This window comes from Ctenocephalides felis, unplaced genomic scaffold (assembly GCF_003426905.1).
Source record: "Ctenocephalides felis isolate EL2017-DRISC unplaced genomic scaffold, ASM342690v1 CF-g0.4_SCAFFOLD_01886, whole genome shotgun sequence".
Taxonomy (NCBI): Eukaryota; Metazoa; Arthropoda; class Insecta; order Siphonaptera; family Pulicidae; genus Ctenocephalides; species Ctenocephalides felis.
The window spans coordinates 133017867-133044037 of NW_020538040.1; the positions used below are offsets into that span (position 1 = coordinate 133017867).

Genomic DNA, 26171 nt, shown 5'->3' on the forward strand with positions numbered 1-26171 from the left:
TCTCTCTCTCTCTCTATGTGTGTGTGTGTGTGTGTGTGTGTGTGTCCTTAAAATGGACATTTTCGAATTTCCTTGCTCCAATGGTTCCAAATTGATAAAAAACAATTCTCTGAAAGTTTTAGCCCTTAATATTGTCTTTTAGATAAAGCACAATTCAATCAAAGTTTTGTATGGAAATAGCATGAAAAAAATTTCAGAAATTTTGCAGAGCGTTGAATTTTCAATAAAAAATGACACTAATTTTCACTTTTAATTCATTTGTCGCTAAGTTGTACATAAATTTTTTTTTTTCAATTTTCAAAATTTTTTCCATGCTATTTCCATACGAAGTTTGGAATTGAATAGCGCACTATCTAAAAGTTAATGTTAAGAGCTAAAACTTTCAGAGAATTGTTTTTTATCAATTTTGAACCATTTGAGCCCCTGGGAGCAAGAAACTTTGAAAAATGTTTTCAAATAGATTATTATAAATACTGTAACTTCTAATAATTATAAGCATTATATAAACCGAGTTGCGAAGTTAAAATTATTTATTTAAAGCATATATGTGAGCTTTAAAACTTTACCCAGAATTAAATGATCATTCAAATCGGATGCTTAGTTCTCTCAAAAACTTACTTTTTGCATATTTAGCTCTGTATCTCCACCTGGACCTGCCTTGGCTAAAAACTAACCACCAATTCTCTCCATCATTAAGAATTAAATGTTCTTTGGAGCATTCAAATCGGATGCTCCGTTCTCTCAAAAACTCGATTTCTATTTTATGCACTCTTTGCTACGTATCTTCGAAATAACTGGACCTGCCTTTGCCAAAAACTAATCAGCACATTTTCCTATCAATAGGAATCAAATGTTTTTTGAACCATTCAAACCGGTTGATCCGTGCGCTCTAAAACGTGGACCAATAATTGCGGACACACATCACACAAATACATTTTTTGAGGCATGCCAAAATGTTCAGAAACCTCTGAAACGTGAAGATATATAAATATATTTGTATTATTAATTTTATTCTGCTATCTTTTTTTTTACAAACAAAGAGCAGAGATTGCTAACAATAAATATTTGACAATAACTAAAAAAGAGCAGAGATTGCTAACAATAAATATTTGACAATAACTAAAAAAAATAGTAGAAACATCCAGCGGCGTATCTACTATATAGTAATGTATAACATAAAAAAAATTAAAAGAAGAAAAACTATAAAATAATATAACAAAAGTATTTAACTGAGCTAAATGACGTCTTGTGGCAATTGTCTTTTCAACCAGGTGGTCTCTACTGGCCAATTCATTAAGATGCACTTCAATCCTTTCTTTGTATTTAGAAGCAACCACTGCAATTCGTTCTGCTATTGTGAGCCTGTCTGTGAGGGGATGATGTTCAAGCTACTCTTTTTTTTTTGACGTACCCCAAATTCACAAGGTTTTGATCATTGCCTCATATATTAGTATTAACTTCCCGTAGGGTAAGTTATAGTAATATGCCGAAAATCGAAAATGAAAAATTTTGTATATCTTTATGTTTTGAAGATTTCTGAACATTTTGGCGTACCTACAAAAAAAATGGCCACGTTTTCGGGCACACGATTCAATAATGTTTACTTATCTATGATTCAACCGATGTGAATGGTCCAAAATACATTCGTTTCCTATTGATATGGAGATGTGTGGATTAGTTTTTGGCAAAGGCAGGTCCAGCCGCTTCGGAGATACGGAGCCTTGAGGCACGATGCCATACACCACTAGTATTATTATTGTATTGATAGTTCTGAATTTCTGTTTTGGAGCTATCAATTATTTTTGAAGAGTTCTATTTGATGTCTTATCTATTATATGTATTTTTTAATTCAATTTTCTGTTCAAGTGTATGCTGAGATGCTTCACAGACTCTTTGGGCGGAATAACTGTATTGTGTAAGTCACTTACTCTTCTTTTATCTATGATTCTATGGTGTAAGTTGAGATTGGAAAATCAACTGTAAAATAATTAATATATTCATATTAAAACTATTGTCTAATTTATAAACTGCTACTTCTTTAGTACTGTTAGAATTGTTAGAATAGAAATAACCAAAATTAGGTAAGTAAGTTAGTTAGCATCACAATGGATGCATTACACAGAAACATTTGGAAACATATTCTTCTTTTATCTATGTTTGGAAACCTATGATCTAAACATACATTCTTAAATATTATAGACCTATGAAGAGTGATTTAATTATAAAAAATCATTAAAGTTTGCAATAATGGGCCTCTGAGTGCTTTTACACTTACTTTATTTTATGAGACTTACGAATTCTGAGCATAAATCATTATCATCCCTGAAGCACATTGCCAGTGTTCTCAATTCGTCCAATGCCCCTTCATCAGCACGATTACATGACGATGTAATTGATGGACTCTAAACATTTTTTATATAAGATCCTAAAAAAAAATTAAATTTACCTGTCCACCTTTACCTTTTTACCTTTTTACCCTTTACCTGTTTACCTTTACCTATCTTTAGGTCAATGCACGGGACATCATATTTCATTTTAGAGGTGTGGTTTCTTCAGCAAAGTATCTTATTTTGATCCCTAGAATCCGAAAATCATATGTGCCTAAGTCACCTTATTTAAATCGACCCACCCTAATATATATATATATATATATATATATATATATATATTATATATATTAAATATCTGAGTGAAATTAAATAAAGTTAATTTTGATGTTGAAATATCTGAGTGACTTCTTGAGGGCGATACATCAAACAAAGAAAAGGCAAAGATTTATAAAATAATCTTTAATTCCAAATGTTTCGACATACAATTTGATATCATCAGTGGCTCTATAAAGTAAAAAATTTGAAAAAATTATATGAACTAGGTAACTATGGAAATTATAACTTTATAAAGAACCTATAAATAGGAGAAAAAACTAGGAAATAAAACAACAACACTTATCGAACTAAAGAGAGAAATTAGAGTAATAACATTGATTTATATAAAGATATATCTTGATATATATATATATATATATCTTGATATATATATATATATATATATATATATATACATGCACATCTGATGCACGGGACATCAGAATTCATTTTAGAGATGGGGTTTCTTCAGCAAAGTATTTTGATTGATGATCCCTAGTATCCGAAAATCATGTGTGTCTAAGTGACTTTTATTGACACATACAAATCGACCGCTCTAATATATACATATATATATATATATATATATATATATATATAGAACAAAATATATTCTTAAATTAATTGATTTTATTGAAAAAATCAATTGATCAAAACACACAACACTAAATGTTCCAAATATATAATGCAAACTAACAAAATTTTGAAAAAAATATGCAAGAAATATAATTTTCCGTACTTGTAACAGACACATCAAAGCCAATTAGATATTAATTTCCTATATTTACTCTCTCAGTAACTTTGAAAGGTACTCTAATTTAAACACCTATTTGAAGCATTTGAAATTAAAAATCATGCTCAAATATGTATATGAACAAGTACTTACTTCTGAATAATTTTATTATTGTCAATTTGCAGAAAGGTATAGTATTCTTATGTCCAAATCATGAACACTAATTCATTTTGATTTCTTGATCACCACTTGCGCCACCAATTATATGATAATGAAGTTTTTTTAAAACGATTATGAGCAAATGTATCTATTGCTTTTTGATAAGCCCATGAAATTTGGTGCTCTTAGATTTTTCATCTTTTATATAATTCAGAATTTGTGTAATTCTACTATTGATAGAAAGTAATCTGCTAGTAATAGTTACTATAAAATTAGTGAATGTTAGAAAAAAAATCAAAAGAAAAATTTTACGAGCTGTCAATCCTTCTTAATGGTTCATTGAATGTTTGATCCTAAAGTGAGTATTAATGAATTCATAACTGTATTATGTTAATATAATTGCTCACAAAGAACATTTTTACATGTCTAATTTTGGAATTTATATATTAATAAATTTTCTGTTATTTAATTTATGCCAATTTGCAATCATTCAATAATAGGAAATTGTTTATTAGGAGAAAATAAATGCTTTTTAAATAATTGTTAATTAATCCATATAAAATTTTGGTAGCTGTTAACAATCGAAACGATTTCTATCACAATTACCTTATTTTGAAATAAAATATATATTTCACTGTATCAACTTTATCATGAAGATCAAACAAACGATCATTGATGAATATATCGCATGCACAGCATGAGACATGATTGTCTCAATTATATAACAATATTCGGTATTCTTGTATATTTATAATTCGCATTTCTTGTATATCTATTTTTGATATTCTTGTATCAGCAAAAATAAGTTCTTTCTTATACTCCATGTTTGACTTCATAATCTTGAAACCAGTACTCTACACCTTGAAAGTGAATTTAATACTGGTTCATAAAAACGATAAAATAAAAGTTTAAATTTATTTATTCTACCATAATTAAAGTGAACTTGAATGTAATAATTACCACAGAAAATCGTAGATTACAATAAAATCGTAAAAATAAACAGACACATACGTTACTAGCAAAACCGTTCAAAATCTAAAAAGCTACTTTATACGACAGATCAGAAAACATAGATGATGGAGATGACTTCTGCGCATTTGTATCAAACAAATTTGGCGCTAGTTTAAATTATTCTTCACTTGCCTTTATATCATGCATAGATAAAAGAAGATATTATGCTTGTATTGGTCGAAAACTTGACGAAAGCCGATGCGTACCTTGTTTATCTATGCATAAACCTTTCATTTATCTATGATTCGTACCATAGATAAAAGAATAGTATTGATAAGAAGTAAGAGTATGAATCGTACGGCGAAACTAAGATGAGAAATGTATGAAAATGTTTATTATTTATTTTTACTTATATATATATATATATATATATATATATATATTTACTCAATGATAAAACTGTCTATAAGCACATATGTATATATTTATTTATTTATTTATATTACTAGGACTTTTACTGTATTAATCGAATTCATTCAAAACCTAATTTTTTTTAAGTTGTCATATAAAATAGTTCAATTTTAATTTTTCTAAAGTTTAATGTATGATAATTATGAAATGTTCACAAACATCTATACAGGCAATTGTTATAACTATGGAGGAAATGATCCGAACTGAATATAAGTTCACGGTGTATAACATTTTCTAAGCCATTTCCAAGCTAAGATTAAGTAAAAGGAAATCGTGTAAAATCTGCGTCAAAACAAGTAAGATTTTGAATTAATACTAATTATTTCAATTAACTAGTTTGCATGTACATTTTGAAGCATAAAATTTATAAAATGTTACATATAATACATAATTATTAATATGTTCGCATCAATTTTAGATATTCGCTGCGGCCGCCATTGTTTTGATTAGCGCAAGACTGTTAAACAATAGTGAAGATGCGTAATCTACGTAAGACAGTAAGTCAATTATATATTATATATAATTATATATATATATATATATATATATATATATGTTTCTGTACAAACATGTAATATACATTATCATATTAAGTAAGTTTGTTACTTACTGCACGTATTTATGGTTGCATAGTTATGGCGGAACATTGCGATTCAATCAGCAATATTAAATGAATAACAAATATTTCACACTAAAGATTCTTGGTATAGCGTTTTATGACTACATGTGTTACCAATTGGTTATTTTTGTTATTCTTTTTTACTTTTTAGCAATGCACAAAAATCATTTGGCTACTTCTTTCCAATTTTTTTATTTCAATATAGCAAATCAAACATTGGTTATACATCCAAATGTAGGGAAAAAATATAATATTTTAATATTTTTAAAATGCTTAGTCTAATAACAATTTTGTAAAACTAGGTCGAGTACTGTATTTATTGTTAAAATTAAATCTGATCATACTTAAAATATCGTTAGTGGCGCCATTATTAGTCTATGCTTTAGGCAGTCAAGAGGTTGTGTTTTATCAATTTTGAACACACATAAATAAATTTACGATGCTATTTTTAAAATATCGTTTTGTCCTATTCGTTTAATTAAAATATTGTTGAAATATTTTTATTTACTTTTCGAACATTTGAATAAGTTGTAAAGGACCTCTTGTTACATATGATTGAATAAAAAAGAATGTGGCAAGTTTGCAGCAATAATATTTGCTATTTACCACTCATATATTTATTTATGTATGTATAAGAATTAAAAACTAAATGTTTCAATTTATAAAATGAGAAAAAAAAATTGTTTGATCTGAATCAATCTGGCCTAAATGTTTCGGTCTAGCTTCGGCTTTTTAGAGAATATCAGGCGTGCCAACAAGAGCCCGCGCTATCGTTTATTGGTAGAACGTGCTGCTTTGCACACGATGGTTCTTTGCTGTTTTACACTTGTTCTGTGAAGAGAAAGGAGGCGAGGCGGAGATTGTTAGTACTTTTAAGTATTAACAATTTAATTAAGTTTTTATTTAATTTCGTTATTTTTTTTTAAGTTTTTACGTGAAAGACTTTGAGGAGTGATTGTTTATCAGCAACCAAGTGAGTAATGCTCTAGTTCTTTAATTGTTGTAGCCGGTTTCATATACACGTGGTTTGGTCAAAGAATATGGCTTTAGTGGTGATACGGTTTTTTCAAGTGTAACAGTATTATGTTATCGTGTGTATTAGTCGGCCGAGTATTCACATACTTAGTTTTGTGTATATAATACATGTAATATTTCTGTAAAGCTACACTTAAAATAAAGTCTATTTCGTTTTGCCATGGCTGCCAGTGTTTCAACCTCATTGACCGGAATATTGTGTTATTTTCTAAAAGAAAAAAATTCTGAATGGAATGCATTACAAATTTTTGCTTTTATATTAAGATTTAATGTGCTTGTTTGTGATAGTCATTAATAATGAATTTCGAAATTTTACAGCAGAAAATGGGGTCCGAGATGAAAAGTACATGCTACAAATGCAATCGCGTAGGACACTTTGCCAGAGAATGCACCCAAGGAGGCGGAGGTATGGGAGGTGGCCGGGACCGCGATGGCGGTCACAGGGACTCGGGCCGCGTGCGTGAGAAATGCTACAAGTGTAATAGATTTGGCCACTTTGCCAGAGACTGCAAGGAGGAGGCTGACCGATGCTACAGATGCAATGGCACTGGACACATTGCTCGCGCTTGTCTGCAAAGCCCAGATGAGCCATCCTGTTACAACTGTAACAAGCCAGGACACATTGCGAGGAATTGTCCTGAGAGCGGTGGTTATGACTCCCAGAGTAGGTCCAACCAAGCGTGTTACAACTGCAGCAAAACTGGTCATATATCCCGTAACTGCCCAGAAAATGCTAAGACTTGCTATGTCTGTGGAAAGCCTGGTCACATAAGCCGTGACTGTGATCAAAATGACCACAACTAGGTCAATATTATCTAGGGTGTCGGGATATTTATCAACCTTATTAATGGCATCCGATATCATAAAGATAATTTATGAGTTAACAATTATCTTAATATTATTTTAAGGGCCACACACTGATCTATATACAGGATCTCCAATCTCTTAATTTTAAGGCTCTGCAAATTTCCAATCAAATGCCTAATCTAATACAAATTCTAAGCCTGTAAATGAAGTTTATGATGTAAACGTTGGCCGCGTTAAAGATATATAGACTGTTTCTTATAAATGAATAAAAGTTGATGTTTGTGAATGAAGTTTGGTTATGCTGTGCATCACATTGAGCAACGACAAATTTTTATTTAATGAACAGTATTTTATTCATGTATGAATTGAACAGTTAACCATTTTGTTACTACGAAATAAACATTGTAATTTACATTTGTGTTTCAATTTCATGTTTGTATACCATTAGTATTTTCTGCACCATAGAATCTGTAAGCCATTTGTACTCAATTGTATTTTGACGTTAATGATCAGCGGTGGGCATAAGCCGTAAGAAGTTGCAATTTTTTAATGTTATTTAGTGCCACACATACTTATATAATTTTATTTCTTTGTGTTATTTAATATTATTTGAAGTTGCATAAAAATGTATGAAATTATAATTATGATAAAGAAAATATTTTAATTTTAGTATTCACTTAATAAAATTCAATATAAAAACAAATGTTTTAATCATTCTATTTTCTTTAATGTAAATGTGTTGAATGTATGCTAATGCCTTTTTTGGTTGTGCTTTCAAATTTTGTTTTGAATGCGCCTTATATGCATGATTGTCACCAATCTTAGCATGCATGATAAACTTTAGTTCTAAAAGTGCATGCTAAATTTTTTTGCACATTAAATAAAATTATATTCAGTGTAGTGTGTTATGATTAATACTCTTACAATATTGAATCATGAACTGATGCATAGTAAATAAATTATTATCAGTTTATTATGTATACTAAATGATTGTTTTTCAATATACATCAAAGTATTAAGTAACAAATGTTGTTCCACTCTGATAAGAGTTTATAGTCTATTTGTGTCTGAAAAGTCTTTTTAATGCAATATTTTCCACTAAGGGCAAATTTTCGTTATTCTCTAAATAAAATAGTTGAATGAATTGAAGTCTTGGGCACAGATAAGGAAGATAGTGGGTCGGGCTTCCATGGGTTGCGAGGATCGAGGATCGATTTATGCGATTTGGAGCCTTTAAATAATAGCGGTATGGCTCTTATAGATGACATGTTCCATATATATGAAATAGACAAGAAAATTGATAGAAAACATTACGTTTTTTAGAAATCCCGCAACAAGCCCCTAAATTAATAAACCTCGACAATGTATCAGCTGTCTAGACGCCGAAGGTTTATTGAAACAGGGGTAATATGCATTATAAGAACAACAACCCCTTCATGCGGTATTATGACAATTCAGGTACGTCACATATATTGTATTAATATCCATGACTATAACCTCTGCATTAGAGACTCGAATGATATTCATATTTTTGAAAAAGTCGTGCGGATTTTTTTTCATTTTTAATTTCCCGTAGGGTAAGTTATAGTAATCGTAAAATAATCGAAAATGATTTTTTTATATGTCTTTACGTTTCAAGGACCTCTGATCATTTTGGCATACCTTACAACTAGAAAAATATTATGTATGTGTGTGTGTGTTCGAATATAAACTTGCGTCGACGATTTCGCGAACACGGGTGAACCAATTTGAATAATTAAAAAAACATTCGATTCGTATTGATAAGGAGACGTGCTGATTAGTTTTTGGCGAAGGCAGTTCTAACCGTTCCGAAGATACAGGGCAAAAGTTCCAAAAACGGTAACTCAGTTTTTAAGAGAACGGAGCGTCCGATTTTAATAATTCAAAAAAACATTTTACTTGTATTATAAAGATAAAAAACTGATTAAATTTTTGGGATGGCAAGTCTAGCGGTTATGGACTTTCAATAAAAATAAGTTTAAAAAATGACTGTCAAAAATGTTCATTGGACATATTTACATCAAATTATCAGATATTTTATAGATTTTAATAATGTTACATTATTTATGTAATTTTTTTTGGGTTCCGTACCAAGATTCTTGATTACGGTACGGAAAGTTCCAGCAATTTGCCTTAAGGCACGATATCATGCACTCCACTAGTCTAACTTAATGTTTAAATTTTAAATATATCTAGATAGCCAATTTTAACAAGAAATGCCGAAAACGGTACTTATTCATGCAATATACAGATTGCAGGGTATTTTGTTTTTGAAACCTCCTGGACTATATATTTTATACCATGCTTCTTTTTAATATATATCACTAAACTGATTAAATTTTGTGTGGAATAATACAATATTTTTAATAATTTTTTGAAACCAGAAGCGCATATACTATTCTTTCTTCGACGGGCCCTGTCTGAAAAATTGTTGAACTTTGAATTGACTTTTTGTTGAACTTTGAATTTAAATTTTTTAAAATCAGTCGTATCCTTTAAAAAAATTGTACTAATGTGTTTTGGCAAGTATCATCTAAAGTTATTTAATCGCATTTAATCAGGATTGTAAAATAGGAAAATACGTGAAAATTTGATTAATTTCGAATAAACTAGTGGGGCGCTGGGGCGCGTGGCATCGTGCATTAAGGCAAATTGCTGGAACTTCCCGTACCGTAATTAAAAACCTTGATACGGAATCCAAAAAAATTTACACAAAAATCTCCGAAAAATATCTGATAATTTGATGTACATATGTCCAATAAACATTTTTGACCGCCAAATGGCATTTTTTTTACTTTTTTTTACTAGATTTCCGAAACTGAGGGACCTGCCTTCATGAAAATTTAATCAGTTCTTCACCTTGTCAATACAAGTAAAATGTTTTTTGAATTATTAAAATTGAACGCTCCGAGCTTTTAAAAACTGAGTTACCGTTTGTGGCACTTTTTGCCCCGTATCCTCAAAACGGCTAGACCTGCCTATGCCAAAAACCGATCAGCACCACGTCTCCTTATCAACAGCAATCGAATGTTTTTTGAATATTTAAAGTCAGTTGAACCGTGTTCCTAAAATCGTCGACGAAAATTTGTATCCGCACACACACACATACACACGTACATTCATTTTTTCTAAGGTATGCCAAAATGTTTAGAAACCTCTGAAACGTAAAGATATATAAAAAATTTCTTTTTCGATATTTTTTCGATTACTATAACTTACCCTATGGGAAGTCAAACAATAAAAACCGAAAAATGACATGATTTTTGATAGTACATTTTGTCCACTATTTATGAGTTATCAAAATTCTAGCATTCTTAGATTTTTATTTCAATCATGTCATTCTTCTTAGGTTTGTATTTTTGTACTCGAAATTTTTCAACAATAAAATTTTCAAGTATTTTGCCATTCACAATCCTGATTAAATGCGCCAACTTTTGATGAAACTTGCAAAGAAACTTTAGTATATTTTTAATTTTATAGTAATGGGCCGAAAATCTAAAATGAAAATTTTTGCTTTTCTCGTCATTTTGAAGGTTTCTGAACATTTTGGCATACCTCAGAAAAAATGGATGTGTGTGTGTGTTTTGTGTGTCCGCATTTTTTCGTTCACGTTTTTGGGCGCACGGATCAACCGATTTGAATGGTTCAAAAAACATTCCTATTGATAGGGAGATGTGCTGATTAGTTTTTGGCAAAGGCATGTCCAGCCGATACGGAGATAAGAGCAAAGAAGGCAGAAAATAGAAATCGAGTTTTTGAGATAACGGAGCATCCGATTTGTATTATTTAAAAAATATTCAATTAGTAATGATTGGGAGAAATGGCTATTAGTTTTTGGCAAAGGCAGGCCAAGCCATTTCGAAGATACAGAGCTAAATATACAAAAATGGCAGTTTTTGAGAGAAATAAGCATCCGAATTGAATGATTCAAAAATCTTTCTGCTTGTGTTGACAAAGCAATTGCTTTTGGAAAAAAAATTATTTAATTTTTTTTGTATATCGGAAATCATTCAGGTTACAATTTTATTTTTGGCTAATGTTTTAAAGCTCACTTATATACTTTGAATAAATATTTTTGACTTCGTGATTCAGTTTATATAATTCTTATAAATATTAGACGATGTTACAATATTTATAATAATCTATTTGAAAGCATTTAATATTCCTCGAACATTTCGTTACGGTACGGGAAGTTCCAGCAATTTGCCTTAAGGCACGATGCCACACACCACTAGTTCTCTCAATGTCGACAAATTTAAAAAATGTTAAATTCATAGTTCATCAAAAAGTCTTAATTCTTGAAAATTTGGGGCAATTGTGGTATTTTTTTACCGTGGTTCTACAAATGTTATTACCGGTTTCAAAGTTTAAATCATAGATAAATAAGAGTATAATGGTTTAAATGAACAAAATTAGTAAAAAAATTAACCACAATAGCCGAAACTTGGTCTTAATTTTACGTAACTTCCATACAACGTGAGATATTTTTTACTTCCCGTAGGGTAAGTTGTAATCGTCCAAAGATCGAAATCGAATGTTTTTGCATTTCTTCACGGTTTGAAGGTTTCTGAACATTTTGGCATACCTCAAAAAAATGTATGTGTACGTGTATGTATGTATGGATAAAATATTTCGTCCACGTTTTCGGGCGCATGGATCAACCGATTTGAATAGTTTAAAAAGCGTTCGATTCCTATTGATAGGGAGATGTGCTGATTAGTTTTTGGCAATGGCAGGTTCAGCCGTTACGGAGATACGGAACAAAGAGTGCACAAAATAAAAATCGAGTTTGAGAGAGAACGGAGTATCCGATTCGAATGATCCAAAAAACATTCAATTCGTAATGACGGGGGGAAGTGGTGATTAGTTTTTGGCAAGGTCAGGTTCAGCCGTTTTGGTGATACCGAGCTAAATGTGAGAAAAATGGCAGTTTTTGAGAGAACTAAGTATCCGATTTGAATGATACAAAAAAACTTTCTACTTGCGTTGAAACGATTGTTTTTGAAAAAAAAATTGTTAATTTTTTTTGAATATCGAAAATTATTCAATTTAATTATATTTCTATAGAAATATTTCTAGCTAAAGTTCTAAAGCTCACTTATCAAATAAATAATTTTAACTTTGCAATTCAGTTTAAATAATTCTAATAAATATTAGACAATGTCCTTCATTTTAAATTCAATTGATAAAATTATGTTTATTTACTTTTCTGTAAACATATATAATTTACAGTATTTATAATAATTCTATTTGAAAACATTTAGTATTCCTCGAATATTTCATTGCGGTACGGAAAATTCCAGCAATTTGCCTTAAAGCACGATGCCATACACTACTGTTTTCTAATTTTTTCAGGACAGTAAAAGTCAATGTTTCGACTTGAGGTTGTGATTTGGGACACCCTGTATATATAAAATAAATCTAATATTGTTTCTAGAAATCATTATACTGTCGGTAAAAGTATAGTTTATAAACCGTTTATCGTTCGCATCTATATCCTATATGTATATTTAAATATGTTCATATTTAAACAATCAAAACTAATTTTGGAAAAATCTCTTATAATTTATATTGTACAAGAAAATAATTCTATTTAGTATTTATAATTAAGCATGAGTTGCATATTATTATATAAAATAAAACGGTAGCAAAAAGAGTATAACTTAACTCAACAGAACTTTTCAACTTTGCTCACAGATGGAAAGCATGTATTTTAGTTTTTCTACCACGTAAAGGAATTCTGTTTCTATAAAATCAATACTGAACAAATTCATATTTGATTTTTTTTTATATTCATAAATATCTATATAAGACTTTTACTTTATTGGCGTATTAAGTGAACTTTCAACAATTGTGAAACCTAAAACATTTCATAAGAAAAACTAGATTTATTTGTAATGGTAGTGAAACAGATAGATAAAATCTTGTACATCCACTATACATCAATATAAAAGAACGATATACATGCTTTGCTTTTTCAGATTATCAGACTAACAATTTAAATATGAACACTATTAAATAAATGAAGAAAATATATTAATATAAAAAAGCTAACCAGAGATTTTATCATTTGAATTTAGATTAAAATGTCCGGCAGTAAAGTATAATATGAATTATTTTTGTTTTCACTATGCTAGTTTTCGAATTCTCTTTCACCTGTTAATAACATCATTGATATGAATTTTTTTTTTAAACTGAAACATTTATCATACAGTTTTACCTGTTTTTTTTTTTTCAATTATCAAATATTAATTTATTTTCTAATAATTCAATACTATTTCACCGAATATAATTCTGAAGATCCCTTTACATGTCACATTTATTGCAGCAATATAAATGATATCAATGTTTCATATAAATCAAAATCTTTTTTGTTAAATCAAATCAATATATTTCTTCATGTTTGTCAAGCATGGACATTTGAAATTTGGTTTATTTTTAACCAAACAATAAGTCAATTACAAGAGAAATAAAAATTTCAAAGAAAACCAAGACAATACTGATAATTGTATGTTTAGTAGATTCATATAAAACTTCCTTAACTGAAATGCTGATATAAACTACTTTTAACAGCAACTCCATGAGCATCAATGATAGCAGTCTTAAAATTATGTTTTCATACATACATCATTGATTTTTTAGCATAGCAGTTAGATGACAATTACATTTATTTAAAGTTACGAATGTTGTCCTTTCACAGAGTATTAATTTAATGTATTTTGCTAAGAAATCAAAAATGAATGTAATTCGGTGGTATTCTCACTTTTCATTGTAGAGAATATTGCATTAGGTTTCGATATTATCACAATTCATCTGTTTAGACTTCAGCCATTCGACAAATTCATCTAACATCACCGGCCCTAAAAACAAATTATATTTAATATCAAAAATTTATATATTAATATTGTATATGTCTGAAACTTATACTTACAAGCGCCATCAACATCATAATTGGACAAGTCTTCATGAATAGACTTGGAAAATTCCAATATATTACACCATTGGTCTTTGTTTATAACCCGATATTTAGAGTGTTCTATGAACCGCGAAAATTCACTATGTAGAGACCAACGGGATCCTAGTAATAAATTCAGCATAGCGATGGCTGTGTCTGTGTCCATACTACGTTGATCTTTGTCCTATTATATAATAAACATTTATTACAAATCTTTATAAAGCTCATTAATTATTTTCAATAACATCAATTTTTAAAACCATGAAATAATAATAACAAATTCAGCATTGCGATGGCTATATCTGTGTCCATACTACGTTGATCTTTGTCCTATTATATAATAAACATTTATTACAAATCTTTACAAGCTCATTAATTATTTTCAATTACATTAATTTTCAAAATCACAAATTAATGAGCATAACTTTGACTACTGAACATAAACATTATTATGTCGCTTATAAAAATTGTGTAATGCCATCATATGATTAGAAAGATGCCCAATGTTTCAATATGAAACAGGGGACATGCCATCTTAATGTTGTAGCATAATATCCATTTAATCACTTCGGTAAATTTTTTTTAATTTTCCATTTTGGAGCAACAACACTGTAAATTGTCTGGGAATAATTATTTTATTGTTTTTAAACAAATGATTTCTAATTTATTGCTAATGTCAAAATTTACACAAAATCTGATAAAAATGAAAACAGATTATTACTATTATTTAGGCAGCAAGGAACTTAAGAGTTATTATAATTTAGAAAGACTTGTTTCCTGCAAAATGATTGGGAATATACTTACTCTAGCAAAATCATAAGCGTATCTATATATTCCTTTAAACGTTAAATTATTGTTGAGCATAGTTTTCAACGATTCTATAATTCCACTCATCTTAGATGGAGAATCACATTGCAATTCCGTGAAGCCTCTCATCCATTCCACTTTAGTAAAAAATCCCATATCTCTAGCTGACATTTTATATGCTAATACTAGCATAGTAATATCTTCTGGTTGTACTCCTATGTCAGCACAAAACTTTTCCATCCCTTCTGGACCTATAATTTAAAACAAATAATCAGTCAAAAATCTTCTAATGAGAATGAGATACAAATTCATGTAAGTTAGGAAAACAATAATCATTTACATTTGCTGAATACCAAAACATCGAAAGAACCTAACTCATAAATGATGATCTCGTATAAAAGTTTTGACAATTCTTGAATAGAATCAATTTTTTTTTCTGAAACACATGGGGCAAAATAAAAGTATAGTTTTAATTTTTATTGATCATTTAAATATTGTGTATCATAAAGTAAGAATGCTCTGCAGAACAACAAACACGCACAATTAGAAAATGTTTTTTTTTTTAGACAAAATGATGAACCAATACCGTGACTAGACTAATTTTCTCATTACACAAACAAATAATTTTCACAATTATATTATGATAGAAATATTAAAATGAAATCGAATGCAGAATAAATGACACAGAATTTAAGAATATTTACTTGTTAAAAATAATTGCAAACACTAAAAATTTGTATAGTGATCTATTGATATTATGTGAAATAAACGTAGCTTTATAGTGCTCGTTTTAACACTATGTGGTACATCAGCTTTATTCAGACTGTTAAAAATCATAATAAACTATTTAAAATACAAACATATAGAAGGTAAAAATGCTATTAGTGCCTTTTAGCTTGATCAGGTATAAGACATTTGTCAAAATTGAATCCACAGCGCATTAAGTTCAAAAAGACAATACATTCCAACATAAAAGTAGAACTAATTTGAAACATTTCTCATCATGCTGACTTTCTCCACAATAGCTACTAAATAAGCGCAATAAAAACTTTTGACAGAAAAGGTTTTGACAGAATTGTTTCGTTTATTTACATAAGACTAATTGTATATAAACATTATAGAATCCAAATGTAATATAACACTAATATACCATCATAATCATATTTCAAACCTGATTATAACAATACATACAATGCTTAAAATACAATATTAAAGGTGATAAATGTTACCTAACGTATCTGGATCGTCCTTCGTTGTATATTCATGAAACCACGCTAAGCATCTTTTCGCATTAAAAGTAGTATCCTCTGTCTTTTTACTCCTTAAACTGATAAAATGTAAGTCATTAGTAGATGCTCGACTTTTACTACATTTATATTCAACTTATAAATCAATAACTTACTTAGTTTTAACCCTTTTGAAACTCCTGTCTCCCTCAACTGGACACTCAGGATTTCTACGTTTAGTACGCGGCATTATTAGAAATCTTATTTCTAAAACAAAATTGTGTACGATGATCTACCGTTTTGCAAAATTGTAAACATAATACAAAATTTCAAGGGAGTGACAAGAAACTTTAAATTTGTCAGCTAAATAAATTAGGTTATGGCAGGCGATCTTCCTAATTAATTGTGAACTAATTCTTAAAGAAAATTAAAAACATGAACATATTTCTAATACGTTTATATTGTGATAATTTAACGTATATCTATTAATACTCGAAAATTAGTTCAGTTCTGAGGTAGAAAACTGCACAGAATTAGAGTTAAAACTTGTTCCAAAAGATGAGTAAGTCGATATATTATTTTCTCAACAGTGTGACGTGTTTTTAATCGATTTAGAAATATTGCGTATTTTGGATTGTGACAAAACTCATTCAATGCTGAGAAAACATCATATTACTATACTCATTACTACTATCTATTATGATTGATAATGTGCAATAATATATGTATGTGTTGTAAATTCGAGTGAAGTACGACATGAAGTCGTTGCTTTTTAGGGATAGGAAACAATGTGACAACCTTACAGTATGTAACTAACGTGAGAAATTTATAAAATAAATAGTTTTGACTTTTTTATTGTATACATATATATATATATATATATATATATATATATATATATATATAATATTTCGAATTATTTTATTAATTTTTTATTTATAACAAATTTTATTCTATAACATGGATTTTATGTATAGTGTGGACGTCAACAATGATCAGTACAAAACACAGAACGGAATATACAAGATGTATGTTAAGAGCACATTATTTACTTTTTGCAGGCTTATAATTTATAAGACGTTAGTTAAGATCACTGTTTAAAGACTCATTCAAATCGTTAAAAACAATTATTAAACAATTAATTACTATGAAACGGCCCGGTGATCATTAACAAAAACTAATGAACAATTTTGTTACGGATTTCTTGTGAAAACATCTAACAAAAAAATTCGCGCTTTTCTACTAATTGAAACGAATTACATCGTTTGGCTTTTGAAATCAATTCGGCCATTTTTGAGAAAACGTCGACGGGTATTTATACACATATTAATATTTATTACACATTAACAAATTATAGTCAATTAATAGTTATGAGAATTGACTATATTTTGTTAGTGTGTTTTATTTAAACTATTACAGCAACGAGAAAAAGAAAGATATCAATTATCAATAAAAAATTGCAATTAAAAGCAATGAAACAATTTTAATACTCACAGAAGATTTGTATTAATGGTGCGTGAGTTTAGTCCTGGTAATTACCAAATACGTGCAAAAGGGTGCCTTTACAAAAATGAAAGCTCTCCTGGCCGCCAAGCGATTTTTTACATAAAGAAATACTCCGTAAATTTTTAATTTTATCGTAGAAAAGTTAAATACAAAAATGCAATTTTTAGCATAAACTTTTACGTTCCAAACTTCTCTGCATAGATAAAAAAAGAGTATGTCCAGAGTGCTTCTCTGGACATTTTGGCCATAGATAAATAATTACTTTGAAATGACTGTATACTTATGCATAGATAAAAACTACTTACATATAGATACCAGCGATACAGGTGTGTGTATTGTATATATATATATATATATATATATATATATATATATTATTTTAAATTTTTTTACCAACTGTCCTGAAACGGATAACAAGTAAAATATTTGACATGAAACTGAAGGCGTGGGCAAAATACAAATCATCTGACCATTGCCAGTGATTTGTCGAAGGTCTTACCTATTGTTGATTATTGCAGAAGAAATTTTCTTTTTAATCGGGCCCTGGTAGAGTTGTTCTGAAGTTTTCTGGCGAGCAAGTTCGGGTGATCTGCTAGGCGATTTCTATATTTGTGTGAGTAAGCGATTATTTCATCCTTAACTGTGCTAGTGCCTGTGTCTTTGTGCATTAACCAATTTGGAACATACTTTGGTACTTTCAAAATTTCTTTTAATAACTTGTAGGTGTGTGTATATGTGAAAACAATTTTTCGTAGGCAAAAATTCAAATACAAAGAACATTCTGCTTTGTGCCATAGATAAACAAGTGCGGTGCGGGCGGTGCGATAAAATGAATCGTTTTTAAGGAAGGAATGAATAGTTTTTAAGAAATTTTTCGAAATTTGCAAACGATATCAAAATTTTCAAACAAAATAAAATTTAAACTATAATACAATTTGTTTGAAATATTTAAAGTAAAACTAAATTTGTAAAAAAATTAAAAACAATTAAATTTACATAAAAGTTTCACTTAAATATACTCATAACATAAATATTATTTTATAAAATTATAATAATATGAATATTTCAATAAAGATACTGATTTCAAAAGTAAATATGATATTATATATAACTGCAGCATTTTATTATAATAAAGTAATATATTACTTTAATTTTTATAAATATGAAATTAGGTAATATCATGCATTCATTGTAATCTGATGCGTTACAACATGCACATTAATTGTTTACATTTAAATACAATACGTCTCACCATTATGCTTATATATATATATATATATATATATATATATATATTATTTTCATATAAATTACAATCTGTCTTTAAGAGACATTCAGTAATTAGATTTTTGGTAGTAAAAATGGATGCTAAAAGGATACCCAGTGGTAAACCTTTTAGTTATGATAACAATTATGGCAAAATATTTATAAATATAGATACTAAAACCTATTGTAAGTCTAAACATGCATAAATAATATATGACTATAATTACATATACATATAAATAATTCCTACATAAACTAGGTTTACATATTCTGTTAATTCGAGTAATGATTGTCTTTTTAATCTGTGATTATATGTGGTATTGTACAGTTCGTTTGCAAGACGCTGGGGTGACTGCTTATTTTTGTTTTATAATTTTGTCTATTTTGTTTATCTCTTCATTTACTGTGTTGACGTATTATGCTTATATTTATTCATTTATTATGAGGCTCATTGTCTGCCTCACTATTTTGTTCTACTGTAATATAGAGTATGTTTCACAGATGGAGCCTGAATTGATATTCCATTGCGAATGTTTACTTATCTATGGCGAATGCGATATTCGCAACATGTTTACCTACCTATGATTCACAAATTCGATTCGAAACAGCATATGCCGTCACATCTATTGCCGGGTTGTTTATGCGCGTAGTCAAGGCGACAAAGCGCCATAGCAACGAAAAGTTATTATCAACAGAGTACTAAAAGTTAGCCCGACTTGTTAATGTTGCTTTGGGACCCTTTCATTAAACTCTGTAGGCAATTTTGTTTTAATTATATGTGATAATTTTATGGGTTTGATTACACGTATAACGTTTCGTGATAGTTCTATCTTGACATAAGATTTTCATTGTGCAAATATGGCCGAAGAATAATTGCGATAAAGATATCTGTTGTATATCGTTTTCAATGCATAGCTTAGAGGAAAAACCTTTATCGTAAGTAAGAAATTGATATTCGATGTTATTTAATCATCTTGGAATGCAGCAGAATAGAAACATATAGCATCTGATAATATTTTGTTTTGACGTTCTACAATCGCAGGATGTTGCATTTATGTGAGGTGATATTTGTAATTTAATACTGTTTACTTTTCGATTCGAAATTTACAATGATATTTGTTTTCTTTGAAGAAGTGTTTCGCATTGACAAAGACGGACATGTAACTTCGTATGGTTCACAATCAGGGTTGGACTGTCTTCAAAATCACAATTTTTAGGATTGTTTTTGTTTATTTTATAGAATAATTTTTTAAGCCTTGAATTGAAAATTGATCAGTTGCCTCTATTAATGTAACGTGCTTAAATAACTTGTTAACAAACCCCTCATTTTTATTTAAGCAAACTCATATATAATCATATTGTGAGTATTAACACCAAGCGTTCTGTACCAATAACTACTCAAATAAAGTAATTTTTTATGATTAAATGTACTATAATTGATTAATGTATTCATTGACGGACGCAGGATTTTTCTCACAATGTTTTTTATTTATTCTCTTACGAATTTTAAAATATTTATTTTAAACATACTTGAACTTATTTATTTAAGGCATGTATGTACATGATTGTATTAAATGGAATAAAATTAATATAAAATATGAACTATATAATAATATATATCTATATATGATTTATTAGTTAATTTTGATGTTGAAATATATGAGTGAGTTCTTGAGGGTGATACATCAAACAAAGAAAAGGCAAAGATTTATAAAATAATCTTTAATTCCAAACGTTTCAACATTCAATTTCATGTCATCATCAGTGGATCTAAAAACAGTATAAAAATTAATATAACTAGGTAATTATAAAATGTGTGGATTGGTATAGAAACTGTAAATGTAAGAGAAAAATTAACAGAACAGCAACACTTAACAACAAATAGAATATAAAAGATAGAAAGATTATAGAAACTAGATATCAAATAGATGAAAAAGAAAAAAGAAAGAAAGAAAGTATATATATATATATATATATATATATATATATATATATATATATATATGTACATATATGCCTACACATTCACATGAATACATACATGCACAAATACATATCCATATATGTACTCAACGTACACGTGTTCATATATACATATCATATATATACATACACATACACATATATACATATCATATATATATATATATATATATATATATATATATATATATACATATATACATATAACTATACAAAAACTAAACAAAACAGTAACAAATATATTATAACAAACAAAAAGCAACAAATATTTTGAATTAAACAAAATAGTTATAAATATTTTATAACAAACAAATAGCGACAAATATTTTATACTAAACAGAACAGTAACTAGTATTTTATAAAAACAATAACAACATTATAATAAAGAAAATAGCAACAAATATTTTATACTATATAGAACAGCAACAAGTTTTATAAAGCAATAACAAACTTCATAACAAGACAGTAATAAAAAAACAATATAATAAACATACATAAAATTTATATCAATTACATTTATTTTTTGTTATTTACACAATGAAAAACAAAATAGTAACCTATTAAACGAAAGAAATAACATAGTAAACTTTAAATGTTAAAAATAACAATATTAAATATGTTATAATAAATAGTAACAAATATTTTTCGAAAACAATAACAAAAATGTAAAATTTATATTCAATACAATTATTAATTTTATATTTTCAAATGAAACACAAATTGAATATAAAACTATTTTTAAATGATATTAATTAATAATAAAAGATAGAAATAAAAATATCTAGTTTTGTTCCAACTATTAAAGTTAACCAAGCTATCTCGACACACAATTATACTGAAACTTTATTACATATTTCCAAATTAGGATGACAATTTTCAAATACAATTATATTTTTTTGCAAACAAACAATACAACTATTAGAATTATGGTTGAGCATTATTAAGCTTTGGTATTTTTTTTATCAATATACTTTCAACATCTTCATTCTCAATATTCACAATTTGTCTTAATTCTATTGTAGCCCATTCAGAATGTACTATTCTACATTAAAAACAAATAAGAAAGGTTAAAACAGAATTTATAATAGTAATTAGTTAACAAGAACTATGCAATATACCTTTCATTTAATCCTTGTTTTGCTGTTAAAAGCCTCTCGATATTCTTTCATATTAATCACATATGTTATTCGAGGCAATTTAGGATTCAAACCGAGACTTAGAATCCAATTCTAAAAAGAAATTATTAGAATAATAAAATATAAACCTCAAAAGCCATTAGAAATTTAAACAGTTATTTACCTTTAGTATCTTGTAGCATTGTCGAAAACTAAATTTTCATATCCAAATAATAAGCTCTAGTTTTTTTGAGACATCTTCAAACTTGGGCCTTATAAAACTTTTAACACAGTAACTAACATATAAATTATACTTACCCTTCATAATATTATATATCAAACTCAGTGAATCTAAAAACAGTATAAAAATTAATATTACTAGGTAATTATAAAATATGTGGATTGGTATAGAAACTGTAAATGTAAGAGAAAAATTAACAGAACAGCAACACCGAACTTATATTAGTTTTTATACTGTTTTTAGATCCACTGATGATTACATTCAATTGAATGTCGAAACATTTGGAATTAAAGATTATTTTATAAATCTTTGCCTTTTCTTTGTTTGATGTATCGCCTTCTAGAACTCACTCATTAAATGTTAAATATGAACAATACAACACTCAGATTTAAAAATCACACACTTTATTTGGTAATTACACACGTTTCGACACCATGGTTTGCCTCATTTTTAGTGTAATATCAAAACAGTTAAGATGAGGCATACCATGGTCTCGAACGTCTGTAACTACCAAATAAAGTCTGTGTTAAAAATCTGAGAGTTGTATTGTTTATATTTAACATTTAATATTCGTTCCACTTATATCACAAAATTTTATAATATGTATTTGTATGTGTATGTATATATTATTGGTGCTCTGGTTGAAGACAGGTCCATGGCGTAAGAACACTGCACTTCATTTAACCATCTTACTTCCGGCTTTTATAGTTCAAATTCTACTTCAACTTTTTTTGCCTTATTTCCGTGTCTTGTGCCTCATTTTTTAATTGGTTGTATTTTTCTGCTCGCGCTATTTGTCAAAATAACTCATTTTGGTTTCAGATTTTGATGCATTTGCAATTACAAGATTTTCAACATAATCAAAATTTTGCACCGAAAACGTAAATTTTCTGACCCAAGAAATTGGCACAGACGAGAATAGTAATAGAATAGTCAGGGTCCGTATTTACATTCTTCACCGCTATAACAATAAGTTTATCTCGTGAAAACATTAGATTTATCCTACCACCAATCAATAAAATAAAGCGTTAAAAATGCCTCGTTGTTCGTAATTTTGCAACAATTTGGGAAGTGTTACTATCTTCCATTTTAAGAGATTTGATTTTATGATGTACAATACCGTTGCAAAACTAACGTTCTGTATATCTTCATCAATTTCACGCGTTTTCTGGCATATTTTGGAGCCATTTATTAGCAATTTTAAAATTTGTGCTTGATGAAGCAATTTGACTAAAACCTTTTCTATTCTATCAAACTATTCTACATTTTGCTTTTTTCTGCACACTTTCCAATTTTTTTTCAATTTCTTTTAAACTTCCCATAGGATAAGTTATTGTAATGGGCCGAAAATCGAAATTGAAAATTTTTACATTTCTCGTTTTTTGAAGGTTTCTGAACATTTTGGCAAACTTCAGAAAAAATGGATGGGTGTGTGTGTATGTATGGATGGATGCAATTTTTCGCTCACGTTTTCGGGCGCACGGATCAACCGATTTAAATGGTTCAAAAAACATTTGATTCCTATTGATAGGGAGATGTGTTGATTAGTTTTTGGCAAAGGCAGGTCAAGCAGTTACGGAGATAAAGAGCAAAGAGTGCAGAAAATAGAAATCGAGTTTTTGAGAGAATGGAGCATCCGATTTGAATGATCTAAAAAATATTCAATTAGTAATGATTGGGAGAAGTGTTTATTAGTTTTTGGCAAAGGCAGGCCCAGCCATTTCCAAGATAAGGAGCTAAATGTGCAAAAAATGACAGTTTTTGAGAGAACTAGGCGTCCGATTTAAGTGATTTAAAAAACTTTCTGCTTGTTTTAACAAAATAATTGATTTTGGACAAAAAAAAATTTTTTGTTTCAACTTTTTTTTTAATTTTTTTTTTTTCAAAAAAAATTTTTTTTTGTATATCAAAAATAATTCAGATTTTATTTTTAAATCTGACTATAGTTCTAATCTACTTTAAACAAATAATTTCAACTTTGCAATTCAGTTTATATAATTCTTATAAATATTAGACAATGTTACAATATTTATAATAATCTATTTGAAAACATTCAGTATTCCTCGAACATTTCTTTACGGTACGGGAAGTTCCAGCAATTTGCCTTAAGGCACGATGCCATACACCTCACTAGTTTTTTTTATTGAAAATGGTACTTATAGATTAGTAAGTGAAGCTCATCAGCTAACTCTGTTTGATCTACTGTTTGTAACTTTTCATCGCAGTTTTAATACTTATATCAATTTTTGAGTGTCAGTGTTTTTTGCATTGGCGTATTAAACGTGGTGACGAATCGTATTAAGCGTTGAAAAATATGCGAAAATATGTCTCGAAGTGCAGGGACTGGCGTAAAATGATATACCATGCGAGGAATCGCATCAAGAACGATGTATATACTATGTATATATTTAGATATGCGTGCATACTTATATTGCTTGGCTTTGCACGCATAGGGGTACAATTTCATGGCGCGTGGCTACATACGATAATTTTTTGAACTCTCCATAGCTTACCGACGGTCAGCTCAGAAGTGTGTAACATTAGCATGTACAACGGAGAGGAAAACGCACTATCTCCTGGGAGTGCAGATGCGAAGCATCCTGTAGAGACTATTGTGCCACAGGTATACTTTTTACTTCAATTCTTCAATTATTTCTTATCTAATTTTTCTTTTTAACTTATTTTATCTATTCAATTTCTTCTATTTTACTATGCTTCTAGTGTTTTTTTTTTTATTAAACTACTACTATGGCTTGTAAATTGGTACATTTACTTTGAATATGCTATTGTGAATTGCTGATGTAAAACAACTCAAACAAAAAACTTTTAAAAGTTATCCTTCAAAACAAATTGGTTTTATAATTGGGATATACCAACTTAATCTTTAGTAATAATAAGAGAGACCCAGAAGTTTATTTTCTCTACATAACTCATTTTATTTGCATTTTTTAAATTTGTTTTGAAAATGTGATATCTTGTCCATATCGCAGACCATTCGAAAATCTTGAATAATTGTATTAAGTTATAATAATGCAGAAATAATTGTATTAATTAAATTTAGGGGCTTGCCTTAGTAACCTGTTTGAAGATAGTTACTGAACAAGACATTTTTGAATATGAATAATTAACAACTCAATTATATCAACTGCGAATAATTGTATATTTTCAGTTAACTGCGATGGAGTCGGACAGCTCTAGCGATACGCCAACTGAAGTTGCTGCTGAAGTAGCAGTGGTCACCGCAGATCTCTCTTCATCGGCTTTGGTTTCGACTAATCCGCACTTCATCACTGTAACTGGTAATAAATTTGTTAGAATTATTTTTTGTGTCATTGCAAGCATTTTGTGCCACTTCTATTATACAACATGATTCGAATGGAATTCTATAATTTTTGTGTCATATTTTAAGAGTTCCCCATTGATGTAATTTTGATCATAAGACACTAAAGGTGAAAATTCTAGATTTTTTACTGCAATTTTTAATAAATTTACCCATATCATTATTACATTGAGCATACGTTTCTATCAAGCATTAATAATTTCAGTTGCTGGTGACGATGTGCCTCATTCTACATTTGTGCAATATGTTGAAACGGATATATACACAGGGCAGGCCCCATCGCAAATGTGA

General features: G+C 28.8%; 3 protein-coding genes and 1 long non-coding RNA gene across 10 annotated transcripts in view; 2 read left to right on the top strand and 2 right to left on the bottom strand.

Annotated features, from left to right (window-relative positions):
- Positions 1 to 1895: 1895 nt before the first annotated feature.
- Positions 1896 to 3751, bottom strand: LOC113378725. The gene is made up of 4 exons (XR_003367216.1): positions 3532 to 3751; positions 2484 to 2577; positions 2295 to 2425; positions 1896 to 1977 (listed from the first exon to the last, which is right to left on the bottom strand). It is a non-coding gene; the product is annotated as an uncharacterized LOC113378725 (long non-coding RNA).
- A 2615-nt stretch (positions 3752 to 6366) lies between these two features.
- LOC113376859 (CCHC-type zinc finger protein CG3800) lies at positions 6367 to 7888 on the top strand. 2 transcript variants are annotated; one of them, XM_026616937.1, is made up of 3 exons: positions 6422 to 6440; positions 6506 to 6551; positions 6932 to 7888. In XM_026616937.1, the coding sequence occupies exon 3, from the start codon at positions 6938 to 6940 to the stop codon at positions 7415 to 7417; it is 480 nt and encodes a 159-aa protein (XP_026472722.1). In that variant the 5' UTR covers positions 6422 to 6440; positions 6506 to 6551; positions 6932 to 6937; the 3' UTR covers positions 7418 to 7888. The 2 variants fall into 2 exon arrangements, with proteins under 2 accessions (XP_026472721.1, XP_026472722.1); XM_026616936.1 differs by having other exon boundaries at positions 6367 to 6551; positions 6935 to 7888.
- Positions 7889 to 8478: 590 nt separating this feature from the next.
- The window catches only part of LOC113377260 (transcription factor RFX3-like), a 29579-nt gene continuing 11886 nt past the window's right edge, over positions 8479 to 26171 (top strand). For 4 of the 6 annotated variants that reach the window (XM_026617514.1, XM_026617510.1, XM_026617509.1 and 1 more), the window contains exons 1-4: positions 19814 to 20137; positions 25049 to 25163; positions 25710 to 25839; positions 26086 to 26167. In XM_026617514.1, coding sequence (XP_026473299.1) covers positions 20109 to 20137; positions 25049 to 25163; positions 25710 to 25839; positions 26086 to 26167 — 356 coding nt within the window. In that variant the 5' untranslated portion in view covers positions 19814 to 20108. Of the gene's footprint in view, positions 8667 to 8743; positions 8879 to 19813; positions 20138 to 25048; positions 25164 to 25709; positions 25840 to 26085; positions 26168 to 26171 lie in introns of those variants that run through there. The other 2 variants (XM_026617511.1, XM_026617512.1) reach the window with 2 other exon arrangements.
- LOC113377261 (DCN1-like protein 4) lies at positions 13815 to 17001 on the bottom strand. The gene is made up of 5 exons (XM_026617515.1): positions 16606 to 17001; positions 16433 to 16530; positions 15201 to 15454; positions 14373 to 14580; positions 13815 to 14301 (listed from the first exon to the last, which is right to left on the bottom strand). The coding sequence occupies exons 1-5, from the start codon at positions 16677 to 16679 to the stop codon at positions 14228 to 14230; spliced, it is 708 nt and encodes a 235-aa protein (XP_026473300.1). The 5' UTR covers positions 16680 to 17001; the 3' UTR covers positions 13815 to 14227.

Excerpts from the sequence above, each read along its gene's own strand:
- LOC113376859 (XM_026616936.1), top strand. The coding sequence starts at position 6,938 with ATGGGGTCCGAGATGAAAAGTACATGCTACAAATGCAATCGCGTAGGA.
- LOC113377261 (XM_026617515.1), bottom strand. The coding sequence starts at position 16,679 with ATGCCGCGTACTAAACGTAGAAATCCTGAGTGTCCAGTTGAGGGAGAC. Across the intron at positions 15,455-16,432 it reads GGACGATCCAGATACGTTAG|GTCCAGAAGGGATGGAAAAG; the intron begins GTAACATTTATC and ends TTTAAATTATAG. Across the intron at positions 14,302-14,372 it reads TTATGATGTTGATGGCGCTT|GGCCGGTGATGTTAGATGAA; the intron begins GTAAGTATAAGT and ends ATTTGTTTTTAG.